The 15,162-nt window shown below is 46.9% G+C and overlaps 2 protein-coding genes and 1 non-coding gene across 5 annotated transcripts; 2 read left to right on the forward strand and 1 right to left on the reverse strand.

Moving 5' to 3' along the window:
- Positions 1 to 266: 266 nt before the first annotated feature.
- SNAPIN (SNAP associated protein) lies at positions 267 to 2,239 on the forward strand. Of its 2 annotated transcripts, none has more exons than XM_060201448.1 (4): positions 267 to 457; positions 634 to 680; positions 815 to 933; positions 2,118 to 2,239. In XM_060201448.1, exons 1-4 carry the CDS (start codon positions 315 to 317, stop codon positions 2,184 to 2,186), a joined length of 378 nt encoding a protein of 125 aa, XP_060057431.1. In that variant the 5' UTR covers positions 267 to 314; the 3' UTR covers positions 2,187 to 2,239. The 2 variants fall into 2 exon arrangements, with proteins under 2 accessions (XP_060057431.1, XP_007525442.1); XM_007525380.3 differs by having other exon boundaries at positions 268 to 457; positions 1,670 to 2,239.
- Positions 2,230 to 13,817, reverse strand: ILF2 (interleukin enhancer binding factor 2). Of its 2 annotated transcripts, XM_060201445.1 has the most exons (14): positions 13,717 to 13,817; positions 13,282 to 13,341; positions 13,113 to 13,155; positions 12,634 to 12,738; positions 12,117 to 12,194; positions 10,890 to 10,992; positions 9,697 to 9,762; positions 8,524 to 8,640; positions 7,034 to 7,112; positions 6,186 to 6,273; positions 5,109 to 5,170; positions 3,702 to 3,816; positions 3,082 to 3,172; positions 2,230 to 2,949 (listed from the first exon to the last, which is right to left on the reverse strand). In XM_060201445.1, the coding sequence occupies exons 1-14, from the start codon at positions 13,719 to 13,721 to the stop codon at positions 2,789 to 2,791; spliced, it is 1,173 nt and encodes a 390-aa protein (XP_060057428.1). In that variant the 5' UTR covers positions 13,722 to 13,817; the 3' UTR covers positions 2,230 to 2,788. The 2 variants fall into 2 exon arrangements, with proteins under 2 accessions (XP_060057428.1, XP_060057430.1); XM_060201447.1 differs by lacking the exon at positions 13,282 to 13,341 and having other exon boundaries at positions 13,717 to 13,788.
- Positions 13,818 to 14,054: 237 nt separating this feature from the next.
- TRNAM-CAU (transfer RNA methionine (anticodon CAU)) lies at positions 14,055 to 14,126 on the forward strand. Its single transcript has one exon. It is a non-coding gene; the product is annotated as a tRNA-Met (tRNA).
- The last annotated feature ends 1,036 nt before the right edge of the window (positions 14,127 to 15,162 follow it).

The raw sequence follows: 15,162 nt of genomic DNA on the forward strand, positions 1-15,162 counted from the left end.
CCCGACCCCCGGGAATATAAGCATTTCTTTTTTACCTTTGGGAATAAAACAAGTATTCATTCCCCTCCCCCCATGATAACTCCTTCCCCCAGCTCCAGAAGAGCTTTCCAAAGAGATTTCCAAACCCGCCCCTCCCAGACCAATAAGAAACTACACCTGGAGGGTGGGGGGGGAGTCTCGGGGAGAGCGCATACTCCATTTCCCATAATCCCCCGTGCCGCGGCCTACTTCTTCAGGGCGCCCCCTGACGGCGCGGCCGGGCTTAGGTTCCCGGCGGCCCTCGCGGCAGGTTCCGGGCGTCGTGACGGTGCGTGATGGCGGGCCCGGGTTCCGCCGCCGTGTCAGGGGCAGGCACGCCGGTGGCGGGGCCGGCGGGCCGCGATCTCTTCGCCGAGGGGCTCTTGGAGTTCCTGCGGCCCGCTGTGCAGCAGCTCGACTCGCACGTCCACGCCGTCAGGTGCCGGGAGGGGGGGGCCGGCCGAAGGCGGAGCCCGCAGCTAGGTGCAGGGGTCGGGCTCCCAAGCGGGGTGGGGGCGCAGTGCCTCTGGGACAGGTCGCTGTGAGCGCCTGGGGGGCCGCCAGGGCCTAAGGCTCGGGAGGCGAGCCGGTGACCCTACAGGCCTGTCTCCGCAGAGAAAGCCAGGTGGAGCTGCGCGAGCAGATCGACAGCCTCGCGGCGGGTGAGTGAGCGCCCCGCCCCGCCCCGCCCCGCCCCCACCCCGGCCCGCGCCTCCAGTGCCCGAGAACCTGTGGGTGCTGGAGTTTTTTCCCCAGAACCACTGCACGTTAGTTGCACGTGGTTTCCATTGCTCAGAACTCTGCCGGATCAATGAGGACCAGAAGGTGGCCCTGGACCTCGACCCCTACGTGAAGAAGCTTCTTAACGCCCGGCGCAGGGTCGTCTTGGTCAACAATATTCTGCAGAACGCCCAGGTGAGAGCTTCCTGCCCACGGAGATTCTCTGCCCGCATCTTTTTAGTACTTTATTATTGGATAGAGACAGAGAGAAATTCAGAGAAGAGAGACAGAGACACCTGCAGCCCTGCTTCACCACTCATGAAGATTTCCCCCTGCAGGTGGGGACCAGGGGCTTGAACCTAGGTCCTTGCTCACAGTAATGTGTGCGCTTAACCAAGTGCGCCACCGCCTCACCCCCTCTGCCTGCATTTTTTTTTCCCTCCAGGGTTACTGCTGGGCTCGGTGGCACCGTGAATCCACCGCTCCTGGAGGCCATTTTTTCCCCCTTTTTGTTGCCCTTGTTGTTGTAGCTCTGCCTGCATCTTTATATATATCCAGTTGTATTTACCAGAGCACTACTCAGCTCTGGTTTAAGGTTGTGCTGAGGACTGAACCTGGAACTTTTAGTGTCTCAGGTATTAAAGGCTTTTTGCATAACCGTTAAGTCTCTCCCCAGCCCTCTGCCTGGCTTTTTGGGCCTTAGGTATTTTCTGATTTGTAAGGGTTGTCACAAGAGCCCCCAACATGAGGACAAATCACTGATTTTTCAATTTTTTGGATGAAGAGAGTTATCACCAAGAGTAAGTTGTAACAGCACTCACTGTGATTTCCTTGATTTACACTCACCTTAGAAAACGAACTTTGAGAAGGCACCTAGTTTGATAATGAGCTCTACAGCCTTTCACAGCAGTTCCCAAACCTTGTCTTGTAGGAAAGGCTGAGGCGGCTAAACCACAGTGTAGCCAAGGAAACTGCCCGCAGGAGGGCCATGCTGGATTCTGGAGTTTACCCTCCTGGTTCCCCAAGCAAGTAAAAGGCCAGAAGATTGGCTGCTAGCTGCCTGTTTCAACAGACTTCAGGACTCCCTGTGTTAGGACAACAAAAAGGCAGCACAGTGGTTTGTGAAGCACTTAAGTCCGACCCATTTATGAAAGCCCAAAGAAAACTGCAGCCGGACTCAGGATCCTGAAGGACTAGTTACAGCTCTTGCTTTCTTCTAAGAATGAGCGAGTAGAGACCTCGGTAATTTTTTTTTAACTGTAGAGGTCCACCTTTTTTCTCCCATCCCTTGTTAGCCAGACTTCTTAACATGCTTGGTGGTTAGGCCTTGGTGGCATGTCCTCTCCCTGTGACTTCTGGTTCTCTTTTGTTCACATGAGGATTTGGAAGAGAGGACAGTCAAGTGGATGACACCCTTGTTCGCCCTCTTGCTTATTGCACTGGCTTGACTACAGTAGCAGTATTGCTAGACTAATTTAATTCAATAAATGATTAAACCATATCCTACTTTATTTTGGTATATGGAAGTTTCAAGTCATGCTTTAATTCAAATAACAGCTCCAAACTGATGTGTTGTCTACAATGAAAACTCAGTACCTTTTGCAATGGATAATGTAAAAAGGAAAAATACAAAACAAAAAAAAAAGTTGCCAGATACCAAGGAAAAACAAGGCCAAGAGCCCTACCAGGTAGTACTTTAATAATTTTTCTTAGAAAAAGTAACTTCCAGACACTAAAAGTCACAACACTTCCAACAACAAAGTACTGGTTAAGAGAAGTTTCCATGCACAGGGGACTCTAAAATACTAGCAATAGTTGGTATCCTGCTTCCATATAGGCAGATGGCATGAAAAATAGGTTATTTGGGAAACTTCTTGCCAGCTGTCATCAAGTCTCAGAACTCAATGACAGTCTACAGTTTTCACTTTCCTCACTATTCCCCCCCCCCCCCCAATTCCTCAGAAATGCCACCATGCCACAAACAGCCCGGTGGTGGTTAGCTAAAGCTTCAATCTTCTTGGGTACGAAATAGGTTGAAGGAGAAGGGCAGTCACTCCTGAGTCTCCATGCTCTCCTCCTCTTCTCCTTGAGGTGTTTCTTCTGTATTCTCCTCCTCTTCCTCTCCTTCCTTCTTCTCTGGTGGCTTCTCATATGCCTTTTCTGAAGGAGTTACTATCACCCCATCCCAGGTAGATATTTCAGAAGCCAGATCTAGAAGAGAGAAAAGGTAACTTCAGAGCAGTAACCCACCACACAACTCATGGCCTACACGGTGGAAATAAGAGACAGCTGAGTAGTGTAGTGTTTTTGTAAGCCACAAAATGTGAAAAAGTCATTACTCACAACTGGCATCACCCTCCTGGCCAAGGATCTTCCTAAAGCCACCATGTGAGAGGATCCGGACCAGAGTCTGAGCTGTGTAACAGACCATGTCCTGAAGGAGAGCAGAATTATATGTAGATTAGCAGCAGATATCGAAAGTGTGGAAGACCCACTGAGCCACCTCCCAGACATTTTAACATTCTCATGAGAAAAGAGATGACAACCCCCAAACTCCTGACTTTAGTGAACCACTTCTTAAATGTTACCCCCCCCCCTGGGGTGGGGGAGTGTCATCACCAGGGCTTCCCTAATCCAAGCCAACTTTTCTAGATAGAGCACCAAAACTTTCCCCACTGCAGTGGTGGGCTAGGCACGAAACTGGGTTATACACATAGCAAAGTAGAGACATATTTTAGGGGGGAGTGGCTTAAAACTGCTCATTTATTAATGCACAGTCCTGTGGTTTCATAAAAGTCTGGTTGGATTTAGCTGGATGAATCTAAGGCCAAAACCAAGGTGTCCAGACTGCTCCTCATTGTACACCCTGGAAAAGAATCTGTTTGACATCCATGCAGCTCATTGACTGAATTCAGTTCTTTGCCAGGTGAGCTATCTCTGAGGCACAACACACCAGTTCATACCTGTTGCTCTAGGGTCATCACTGTGTGTACTCTGAAGTTACCACTCTCACAGGGGTCAGTGATACCTACTGACCCTGGCAGGAACAGCCCTGCAGCCAGAATCTGCAGGCAGCGCCTGAAACGTTGGGGTGATATTAGAACAACACAGACTACAGATCCAGGTTCAGACATAAAGCTCTAGGCCAAATACAGGCACACTTTATTTTACTGTGCAAATAATGTAGCATTTTTTAAAAAACAAATTGAAGGTTTGTGGTACCCAAGCCAAACAAACTGTGCCTGTTGTGTCACATTCAATAAAGAAATGTACTTTTTCCCTCTTAATTGCTTAGTGCCTGCACTATAAGTCCACCACTCCCAGTAGCCAGCTTTATTATTTTTTTTTCCTTTTTCTATTCCATTGGGTAGGACCAAGAGAAAAGACGGGGGAGAAAGATGCCTACAGACCTGTTTCACCACTCAAAGTGTCCCCTATGAAAGTGGGGAGTGGACACTTGAACCAGTGTCTTTGCACATGGTAATGCACGTGCTTAACTGGGTGTACACCCAGAAACGTACATTTTTAAAAAGGGGGGTGGCTGTGGCGCACCTGGTTGAGCACACGTTACAAAGCATGAGGATGGGGGCCAGGCGGTGGCGCAGTAAGTTAAGCGCACATGGCGCAAAGCACAGGGACCAGTGTAAGGATCCTGGTTCAAGCCCCCGCCTCCCCATCTGCAGGGGAGTTGCTTCACCAGCAGAGAAGCAGTTCTGCAGGTGTCTATCCTCCCCGCCCGTCTTCCCTATCTCTTAATTTCTCTCTGTCCTATCCAACAGTAACAATAACGATAAAACAAGGGCAACAAAAGGGGGGAAAAGCATCCAGGAGCAGTGGATTCATGGTGCAGGCACCAAGCCCCTGCAATAACCCTGGAGGAAAAAAAAAAAAAGCACAAGGCCCTGGGTTCAAAACCCCAGGCCCCCACCTGCAAGGGGAAATCTTCACAAGTGAAGCAGTGTTGCAGGCTTCTCCCTCTCTATTATCCCCTTCCCTCTCAATTTCTGGCTGTATCTGTCCAATAAATAATTTTTTAAGTCTTTTATTACAAAAAAATTCATTTTATTTCATAAGCTAGTCCTAGAGTATCAGTCTGGCATGTTCAATGCTGAGTATCAAACTTGGGACCTCATGCTTGGAAATCCAAAGCTCTACCAATATGCACCTCCCAAGACACATTACTCCACACTTAACAAGCCACAATATAAACCATATCTTTGATATGTACCAGGAAACCAAAGCCACCCGTGGCTTCCTTTATTGTGTTAGTCTGGAACTGAACTCGAGTATCTCTGAGGTGTGTCTGTATTAAAAGAGAAATACACAAAACAGCTTACATCCAGCCTCAGACCCAAAGAAGCATGCTGTACCTGTATGCCACATTTAGGGCCAATGGCTGCCTGGTGGGGTTGTTCATCACAGCATAATGTCCCTGGAAAATAATGAACCACTATGATGAGTCTACCATCCAAGAGACAATTCTGCCTTCAAACTAAACTTTAAACCATGACAAAAACCAGTTTACTCGGGGGGGGGGGGGGCATGAGCCCTCTTGAATGGTAATGTGTGAGCTCTACCAAGTGTGCCACCACCCAACACCCAGACTGAATATTAGATTACTTTTTATTTTTAAAAATTTTTTATTATTATTTTCCCTTTTGTTGTCTTTTTATTATTGTGTAGTTATTGTTATTGATGTTGCTGGATAGGACAGAGAGAAAGAGAGGAGGGGAAGATAAAGAGGGGGAGAGGAAGATAAAACACCTGCAGATCTGCTTCACCACCTGTGAAGTTGCTTGACTCCCCTGCAGGTGGGAAGCCAGGGGCTCAAACCAGGATCCTTACGCCGGCCCTTGTGCTTCATGCCGCCTGCACTACCACCTGACTCCCTCTTTTTCTGTTTTCTTCCAGGGTTATTGCTGGGGCTTGGTGCCTGCACTACAAATCCACTGCTCCTAGAGGCCATTTTTTCCCATTTTTGTCATCACTGCTGCTATTGGCCAGGACAGAGAGAAATCAAGAGAGGTGGGGAAAGACAGAGTGGGAGAGAAAGACAGACACCTCCAGATCTGTTTCACAGCTTGTGAAGCGACCCTCCTGCAGGTGGGGAGCTGGGAGCTCAAACTAGGATCCTTATGCTGGTCCCTGCGTTTTGCACCATGTGCTAAACTTAATCTGCTGCACTACCACCTGACCTCCAATACTGGATTACTTTCCACCAGTCAGATTTGTTCTGAGCTTCACCAAGTTCTAGATTCTGTTGGTTTTAGAACTACTCTTAAGATAAGGATCTTGTGCCACTGGCCTGCCAAACATGAGGTTCTGAGTTCCATCCCCAACATGTTCCAAGGGGATATCATTCCCTCCACATTCCCAATTTAAAAGCTTATAAATAAATAATAATAAAGCTCTTGAATGGAGATCTCCAGGTGCCCCTTTGTACTTACAAGTAGGTCAAGGATCCAGGGTGTGAGGGGCTCAAAACCAGGAAAACGAATTCTCAGGTCCTTCAACAGTCTGATGAGAACTTTAACTCTGAAGGCCAAGAGGAAACCAGCTGTTCAGGTTTAGAAGATGTACTTTCACACTTAAGGACTAGAGCTAACACTGTTTAGAACTATATCTTCCAACAACAACGACATCAATAACAGTAATAATTACAACAATAAAAAATAACAAGGGCAACAAAAGAGAATGAATAAATAAAAAAAAAGAGAACTATATCCTCGTCAATTTAAATTTAAGGTAAAAATCAAAATCCAAGGGAGTCGGGTGGTAGCACAGCGGGTTAAACGCAGGTGGCGCAAAGCACAAGGGCCAGCATAAGGATCCCGGTTCGAGCCCCCAGCTCCCCACCTGCAGGGAAGTTGTTTCACAGGCAGTGAAGCAGGTCTGCAGGTGTCTCTCTCTGCCTCCCCTCTGTCTTCCCCTCCTCTATCCATTTCTCTGTCCTATCCAACAATGAAGACATCAAGAATAATAACTACAAAAATAAAACAAGGGCAACAAAAGGAAATGTGGAAAAAAAAATCAAAATCCAGGTAGAGAGGTCCGGGAGGTGGCGCAGTGGATAGGGCTTCGGACTCTCAAGCATGAGGTCCCGAGTTCAATTCCTGGCAGCACATGTATCAGAGTGATGTCTGGTTCTGTCTCTTCTATCATTTCTCATAAATAAATAAAATCTTAAAAAAAAATCCAGGTAGAAATTACAGCCTAAAAGAGGATGCATGGGAGTAGCCCATATGTTCTAGTTAAAATGGTTAGATCGTCTTAACTTATATAGGGAGGAACTCACGTGGACTGAGAAGCATTTTCCTCAAACCAGCGGGCATGCCGGATAGCTGCTAAGGCACTCTGCAACACTTTGATATCCACTAAAAGACAATGATATGCCAAAGAGACATGCCTATTGTTAAGCAAGCAATTCAATTCTATTGCCAGTTTAAGAACTTGAAAAGAGTAAACATAGCTTAGTAATTTCCTCCTTTTTCTTTAACAGAGCACTGTTAAAGAAAAAGCTCAGGTTTCTGGTAGTGTTGTGAATTAAATCTGGGGCCTTTAGTGCCTCAGTTATGAAAGTCATTTTCCATGTCCCTACCACTGATGTTCCATATTGAGGGCAAGGTCCTGTAGAGGCCCACAATGCTGTTCCTGATGTAGATGACCAGTAATGGTGGAGAGAGGGATCTGTTAGAGGTCTATGCCCATCATATCTATGTGGGAATCCCATGATTCTTTGACTAGAGCCCCAGATGATGGGACGGAGCAGGCCCACTTTTATAATGCATTAAAAGCTTTTGTCCTGGCTGGAATTTTTTTTTTTCCCAATAATTTCATGAGGGGAATTATGGTTTATAGGACAGCTGTTGATGAATGAGAACATTTTTTTTTCTTATCACAGGTCTCCCACCACCAACTTGAGCCCCTTTTTACCACTGTGCACTGGATCCCCAGAGTCCTCTCTCCCCATTCCATTTGAAAGGGGGCTTTTCAAATAAAATTTTTTAAAGTCATTTTGCATAACCACATTATCTCCCCAGCACTTAATTCTTTAAACCATCTCGTGATCCTTAGATCAGCAAAGCAATTGTTGGGGCTGGGCAGTGGCACAACTGGTTGAGCACACATACTACCATGTTCAAGGACCCAGGTTCAAGCCCTCAGCCCCCAACTACAGGGGAAAATTTTCACAAGTGGTGAAGGTCTGTAGGTCTCTCTCTCCCCCTTCACTCCTGATATCTGGCTGTCTATCCAATAAATAAAGAAGAAAAAAAAAATCACATGCCCCAAAATCACTTTTTGGGTGGGGGTAGACAGCATAATGGTTATGCAAAGATTTTCATGCCTGAGGCCACAAGGTCCCAGGTTCAATCCCCCATACCACAAGCCAGAGCCGAGCAGTGCTCTGGTAAAAAAAAAAAAAAAAAAATTACTTTCTCCCCCAAGCCAAATCTAGATATGTTCAAGACCCAAAAGCCTAATTCTCCCCCACCCTACTACATACAAGGATCAAGAGGATCAAGGTTCAAGCCCTGGACCCCACGTGCAGGTATCACCCTTTCTCCCTATCTCCCCTTACCCTCTCAATTTCTCTCGTTATCCAATAAACATTTAAAAAAAAAAAAAGCTGGTAACACTTAGAATTTCATGAAAAAAAGCAAAATGATCGTATTATAAAGGTTAGCAAACTGTGGTGCCTCATAGAATAACAACATTCTAAGAAGATTCAATAGCAGCTTATGCTACGTTTTTCATTTCCCCCAAATTTTCCAACAGAGAACTAACAATGGAGTTCTGGATCCAGTTTTCGGAGATTGGGTGGTACTGTTGTGATAAGAATCTTCACTGTAGCATCAGAGGAGCTAATCTCAAAGCCGGTCTCATTGGTCAACATGGTCAAAACTGAAAGAGAAAAATCAAAAGCCCTAATGCTCACATTTCCATTAAATGACCACAATTATTATTAATATTTATTCCCTTTTGTTGCCCTTATTTTATTGTTGTAGTTATTTATGTCATCGTTGGATAGGACAGAGAGAAATGGAGAGAGGAGGGGAAGGCAGAGAGAAAGATAACTGCAGACCTGCTTCACTGCAGCGACCCCCCTCTGCAGGTGGGGAGCAGGGGGGCTCAAACCGGGATCTTCATGTCGGTCCTTGCGCTTTGCGCCACCTGCACTTAACCCGCTGTGAGATGACCACAATTAAAGCCAAGGTAGAGTTGAGGGTATGGGTTAAAAAATAAAAAACAAGGGGGTCAGGCGGTAGCGCAGCGGGTTAAGCGCACATGGTGAGAAGTGTAAGGAGTGGTGTAAGGATCCCAGTTCAAGCCCCCGGCTCCCCACCTGCGGGGGGGTCACTTCATAGGTGGTAAAGCAGGTCTGTAGGTGTCGTCTTTCTCTCTCCCTCTCTGTCTTCCCCTCCTCTCTCCATTTCTCTCTGTCCTAACCAACAACAGCAATAACAACAACGACAGACAACAAAAGGGGAAAAAAAAAAAGCCTCCAGGACCAGTGGATTCATGGTGCAGGCACTGAGTCATAGCAATAACTCTGGAGGCAAATACATACATACATAAATAAATAGAAGAAAGTCTTGTTGAATTAAAACTACATTGCAGGCAGGGATAGACAGCATAAAGACTCTCATGCCTGAGGCTCCAAAGTCTCAGGTTCAACCCTGCACCATAAGTCAGAGCTGAGTAGTGCTCTGGAAAATAAATAAAACTACATTTTCCCCTACTGTGTATTTATCCAAATCAAAATAATTGGCTCAACTGATAAAGCTTTGCATAATGCCCAGGCATCACATGGAAGGACCACAGGTAGGTAGTACCAAGGAACTTCCCATGAATGACAAAGTGCTTTGGTGTCTGTCTCCTTTCCTACCCCACCCCAAAAATAAAATAGAAATTTGGACGTGGCTCCTATGACCACTAAAGACAAGTTCAGCAACAAACCTTCTGAAGGATCCTGTGTTCTAAGGCTTTCCACAACTTTGTTTCCTAAGGCAGCGACAGCTTCCACTAGATAGAAAGGAAAAGAGGTCATGAGTATTATTTTGCAGACTTCCTAAGCTACTTTGCATTCTGGTTCGTGCCCCACGTTCAATGCCAGAGCAAGGGGAACCAGTAGTGTAAAACCTTTCATAAGAAGCTCGTGCCTCATGTTAACAGTGCGCAAGGACCCAAGTTTGAAACCCCGGTTCCCACCTGTAGGGAGAAAGTTTCATGAGTGGTGAAGCAGGACTGCCGGTGTCTCTCTGTCGCTCTCCCTATCTCTCCACTTCTGGCTGTCTCTGTCCCATAAAGATAATAATTTAAAATTTAAAAAAAAAAAAAAGAAGAAGAAGAAGCTCGTGCCTGGGGTGGGGGTAGATAGCATGGTTATGCAAACCAACTCTCATGTCTGAGGCTCCAAGTCCCAGGTTCAATCCCCCCACACCACCATAAGCCCATGAAGCGAATGCCTGCACAAAGAAATTGGGAGGGTTCTACCCATACCACCTTCTATAACCTCATCAGTGGCACTAGTGCTATGATGGGCTAGAGAATTCTTTTGAGGAACATACGGATAGAAGCTGCAGAGTGCTACTTGTACCATTCCTGGCCTCAATCACGGATGACAATAGCCTTCTCACTCCCAAATACCTCCAGATACCACAAGTCCCCTGGAGGGCAAATTCACCACCAGCTAAGAAACAATGCCCTACAGTGTCATACAATCAGACACACTCAAGAGTTTGTCTTGTATAAACCCCAATAAATTTAAATATCAATCATAAATTTCCCATTTGTCTTCAAAACAGCGTTTCTTACAAGAAATGTGACTTAGGGGGCCAGGAGGTGGCACACCAGGTTAAGCACACATAGTACTAAACACAAGGATCCTGGTTCGAGCTCCTGCCTCCCCACCTGCAGAGGGGTTGCTTCACAAGGGGTGTCTATTTTTCTCTCTCCCTATCTTCCCCATCACTCTCAATTTCTCTGTCCTATCCAATGGAAAAAAAAATGGCCGCCAGCAGCAGTGGATTCATAGTGCAAGCACTGAGCCCCTGCAATAACCCTGAAGGTAAATAAATAAATAAAAGCATGTGACTTTAAAAGACCCCTGCATCCCAAGCCAACTGCTCTGGTCAAAGAGGTGTACTCACATGTTGGCAGAATCTTTAAGATCACCACCAGGTCAGCCACATTGTGTCCTGTAGTCATTGTTCCCTTTTTATATGACCCAACCTGTCGAACTTCTTCAATTTGCTGTTGAGATTTCACAAAGGATTTAAAATAAAAAGATGGGCCTATAGTCAACAATATTTATACACCTTTCCTATGTTTGGGAGCTACTCTCTTCCCTGATCCAGCTTTCTGGTCCTTTTTCCAGCTATGACACCATCTCCCCAGACAATAACTTAGATCCGCCTGCATATCAGATGTCAAGCTCAGGGAAAACAAAAACAACAACAAAAAACTAGTATAGTCATGGGCTCTTTGGGATATAACTAAAATAGGACTACTAACTCTCTACAAAACAGGGTCTAGACCCCCCAACTCTTCATATGATCTTTTCCAGCCTTTAGGTTCATGATTAGCCAACAACTTTTTTTTCAGCCACCAGGTTCCAGGTGCTACCAGGATGCCAACAGGACTCTCCTGGGCAAACGACCCCACCAGTGTATCCTGGAACCAAGCTTCCCCAGAGCCCTGCCCCACTAGGGAAAGAGAGAGAGAGGCTGGGAGTATGGATAGACCTGCCAACGCCCATGTTCAGCCAGGAAGCAATTACAGAAGCCAAACCTTCTACCTTCTGCACCTCATAATGACCCTGTGTCCATACTCCCAGAGGAATAAAGAATAAGAAAGTTATTAGGGGAGGGGACACAGAGCTCTGGTGGTGAGAATTATGTGGCGTTGTACCCCTCTTATCCTATGGTTTTTATGTTTCCTTTTTATAAATAAAAATTTTAAGGGGGGGCGGGCCATAGCACAGTAGGTTGAGCACACATCACAAAGCACAAGGACCTGCGTAAGGATCCCAGTTGGAGCCCCCGGCTCCCCACCTGCAGCAGGGTCGCTTCACAGGCAGTAAAGTAGGTCTGCAGGTGTCTATTTTTCTCTTCCCCACTCTATCTCCCCTCCTCACTCCATTTCTCTGTCCTATCCAACAACAATAATAATAACCACAAGGGCAACAAAAAAGGGAAAAGTTAAAAAAAAAAAAAAAAAGGAAAAAGATGCCTAGCATCTCCCAGAGCTCTACATTAAGTTTTTTTTTAACCAAAATAACACTAACAAGTCTTACCCAAAGGCATTGTACTCCCACTTTTAGGCTCTAAAGAACAATTAAGAGACAGAAGAATATGACTAAGTCATCAGAAACTCACCACTTCAAATGATCCTGGAGCCACAATCAAATTGTCAATCACATTGTTTATTTTTGTCACCAGAGAGAGGATAGAAGCCTGAAAAATTGCAAGGAAACAAAAATATCCCAAGGTGAAAACAAACAAGCTCAGTATCTCAATTATCATCTCCCCCTTTCTTATCCCCCAATCCCTTCCATACAGCTGCATCAATACTGACATTTCGTGCTGAAAATGCCAGAAAAGAACAACTTTTTGATCTTCAAAAAGATGTCTTTTGGGGGGAAGGGTTAAGCGTACAGTACAAAGCACAAGGATCCCAGTTGGAGCTCACAAGTGTGAAGCAGGTCTGTCTCTCCCACCCACTAAAAATGTCTTTTTTTTTACTATTAAAGACCCTGACATTTCCCCAAAGAAAATATAAATACATGCGACACATCTGTATGTTCCCCTGGTGATTACTCTCCAAGCACAAGCCTCACCAGCAGTTACCTGCTTTCCTAATTCTTTCAGGGGAGTCTCATAAAGACTGTTATACCTGTTCAGCAGAATTAGGAGCCAGGTCCTGATTTCTCTTCAGCAAGGCCTCACTGAAGGATGTTTCATCGGGTGCTGGCTTGACCCGGGGGAAGGCCATCTCACACTGAACCAGAAATAAAGAGCCAAATGTGACCTACTAAGGATAATGTACAACTACAGGCTAGTCCCCTCCTATTGCTACAAAAGAAAAGTATTCGGTGACACCTGTTTTTGGAATGTGTTCAAACAAGGAAACAAAATGGAAAGAAAACTCACGACTTAAGTTCTCACTACCCTCATGAACGCACAAGGCAGACAGACCCATTCCTTGGAGCAAGGATTAGTCTCGCCCTCTAAACTCTCCCCCTCCACTCACAACTGCGTCTTGTGTATGAAGCAACCCAGCTGACGAGGACCACCCCGGCGCCACTCGTGCCCGCCTCCTCCTCCAGCAGATGCCAGGCTCCACGACCCGGTCGGCAGGCCATGGGAACTCACCAAATAGAAATCAAACGGGATGTGCGGCACAAAGGGCCTGAACCTAAAACGAGAAAAACAAGCCGGACAGTTCCTTCAGCATCCAGGTGGCCTGACATAACGGGAATCAAGTCACTGGGCACGGGCGACAAGGAAAAACGTCCCGCAAGTGTCGCCGGCAGATACTCACCCTCCTCCCGGGCCGCCCCTGGACCCGAAGCGCCCGCCTCGACCGCGGCCTCTGTCGCCCCTGGGAAGACACTGGTTTCAGGCGAGTCGCCCCCGCACCCCCCCCACACACACCCCGACCAGCTCGCGGGCAGCGCGCGCAGTCGGCTCCGCCGTTCGTCCCCCAGGCGCCTGCCACTGGGACGCCCCCATCTGAGCCCACAGAAGCGCGGGGGCGGGTGGGCACCCCCTCCGGGGCCTCCGCGGAGTCGGCCAAGGACAGCCGGGTCCGCATCCCCCGGCCGGGTGCTCGCCCGGCCCCACCCCCAGCCTCCCCCGTCGCCAGACCACAAGCTCGGGTTTCGGCTCAGCCGCTGGACCCGCGGCTCAACAGCCCGCCTCCCCAAAGCTGGCTGGGGAGCACCCGAAACGTTCCTAGAGCCCCCAGAATCCTCACCTCATGGCGCCCTAAACCCCTAACAATGGAGACCACACCAACCGCCCCTCTCCTCCTAGGAGCCGCAACTGGAAAAGTGACTCGCCGGCGTGTCCCAACTACGCCCCGTGCGATTGGCTCCCGCCTGACTCTACTCCAAATGTCTATTGGTTCACTTTAGCAAAGTGGCTAGTAAACCAATCAAAATCACCTGCGATGTCAGGAATTGTCCAATAAGGACTAGGCAATAATAGCTCTTTTTTTCAACCAGTCGCTAGGTGGCAGTATGTAAAATCAGAATAGACTACCTAAGACGATCCTTTCTTCCTCTAGGAGTTGTGAAACGCTGCCTGCCAGATAGCAGAGTGGCGCAGCGGAAGCGTGCTGGGCCCATAACCCAGAGGTCGATGGATCGAAACCATCCTCTGCTATCGAGATTTTTTCTTCCTCTCTCGATAATTATTACGATTTAGTAAATATCAATACCAGTCTACATAAATTGTTTTTACCAAAAGAAAGCTAACTAAGGTTCTCCAGGAGGTAGCGCAGTGGCTAAGGCACTAGACTCTCAAGCATGAGGTCCTGAGTTCAATCCCTGACAGCACATGTACCACAGCGATGTCTGGTTCTTTCTTTCTGTCTCTCTCTCTCGCCTATCTTTCTCATTAATAAATAAATGAAATCTTTAAAAAAATAAAAAGTTAACTAAGGAAGTAGCAAGGTATCTCGGGTAAGGATGAGTACTGTGAAAAGACTAGTAGAAGAGAGTAAGGGAAACTGCAGCAGCCTTTGAAAAGAGGGTCCCGGCGGGGGTAGATAGCATAAAGGTTATGCAAGGAGACTGTCATGCCTGAGGCTCCAAAGTCCAAGTGAAAAGAGGGTCCCGAGCGGGAGAGACAGCATAGTGCTTATGCAAAGGGCTTTGATGCCTGACAATGCCAGCCCCTAAAATCCCAGGTTCAATGCCCAACACCACCACAGCCAGAGCTGAGCAGTGCTCTGGTTAAAGGGTAATAAACAATTCCAAAAGCGGGCTCTGGAGAGCACGGAAGGCTGCAAGACAAGGACTGTTCTTGGGCCTCAGTTTCTCCCATTGTTCTGCCCTCCACAAACTCTTCTGGTTATCAGCTATAATCGGAACCACATACACTGTACTTGAGTTTAAGCATATTAGCACTGTGCTTTCCATCCTTTCTGAAATCTTTTTTCTCCCCCCTTCTAGCTTACTTTTGCAGCACTCAACGCATTGATTGTTCCTTCTCCGCTCTTTTTACTCAGTGGCTACCCTAAAATTTGTAGCGTGCAGTTTCTTTTAATTTAATTTATTTTCTTGATATCAGGGTTATCACTGGGGTTCAGTGCCAGCATGATGAATCCATCGCTCCTGGTAGCCACTCCCTCTACTTATTTAGTTATTTTCCTTTCTTTTATTTGATAGAACAGAGAGAAATTGAAAGAGGGGGAGAG

The sequence above is a fragment of the Erinaceus europaeus genome, chromosome 11 (genome assembly GCF_950295315.1).
Source record: "Erinaceus europaeus chromosome 11, mEriEur2.1, whole genome shotgun sequence".
Classification (NCBI taxonomy): Eukaryota; Metazoa; Chordata; class Mammalia; order Eulipotyphla; family Erinaceidae; genus Erinaceus; species Erinaceus europaeus.

Bases quoted from the DNA above. Each gene is read 5' to 3' on its own strand.
- ILF2 (XM_060201445.1), bottom strand. The intron at 12,195-12,633 runs GTATAACAGTCT...GCAATTTTTCAG, and splicing joins CTCCTAATTCTGCTGAACAG to GCTTCTATCCTCTCTCTGGT. The intron at 9,763-10,889 runs GTGAGTACACCT...CTTTCTATCTAG, and splicing joins CTTAAAGATTCTGCCAACAT to TGGAAGCTGTCGCTGCCTTA.
- SNAPIN (XM_007525380.3), top strand. From the start codon at position 315: ATGGCGGGCCCGGGTTCCGCCGCCGTGTCAGGGGCAGGCACGCCGGTG. The intron at 458-633 runs GTGCCGGGAGGG...CTGTCTCCGCAG, and splicing joins TCGCACGTCCACGCCGTCAG to AGAAAGCCAGGTGGAGCTGC. The intron at 934-1,669 runs GTGAGAGCTTCC...CTTGTCTTGTAG, and splicing joins ATATTCTGCAGAACGCCCAG to GAAAGGCTGAGGCGGCTAAA.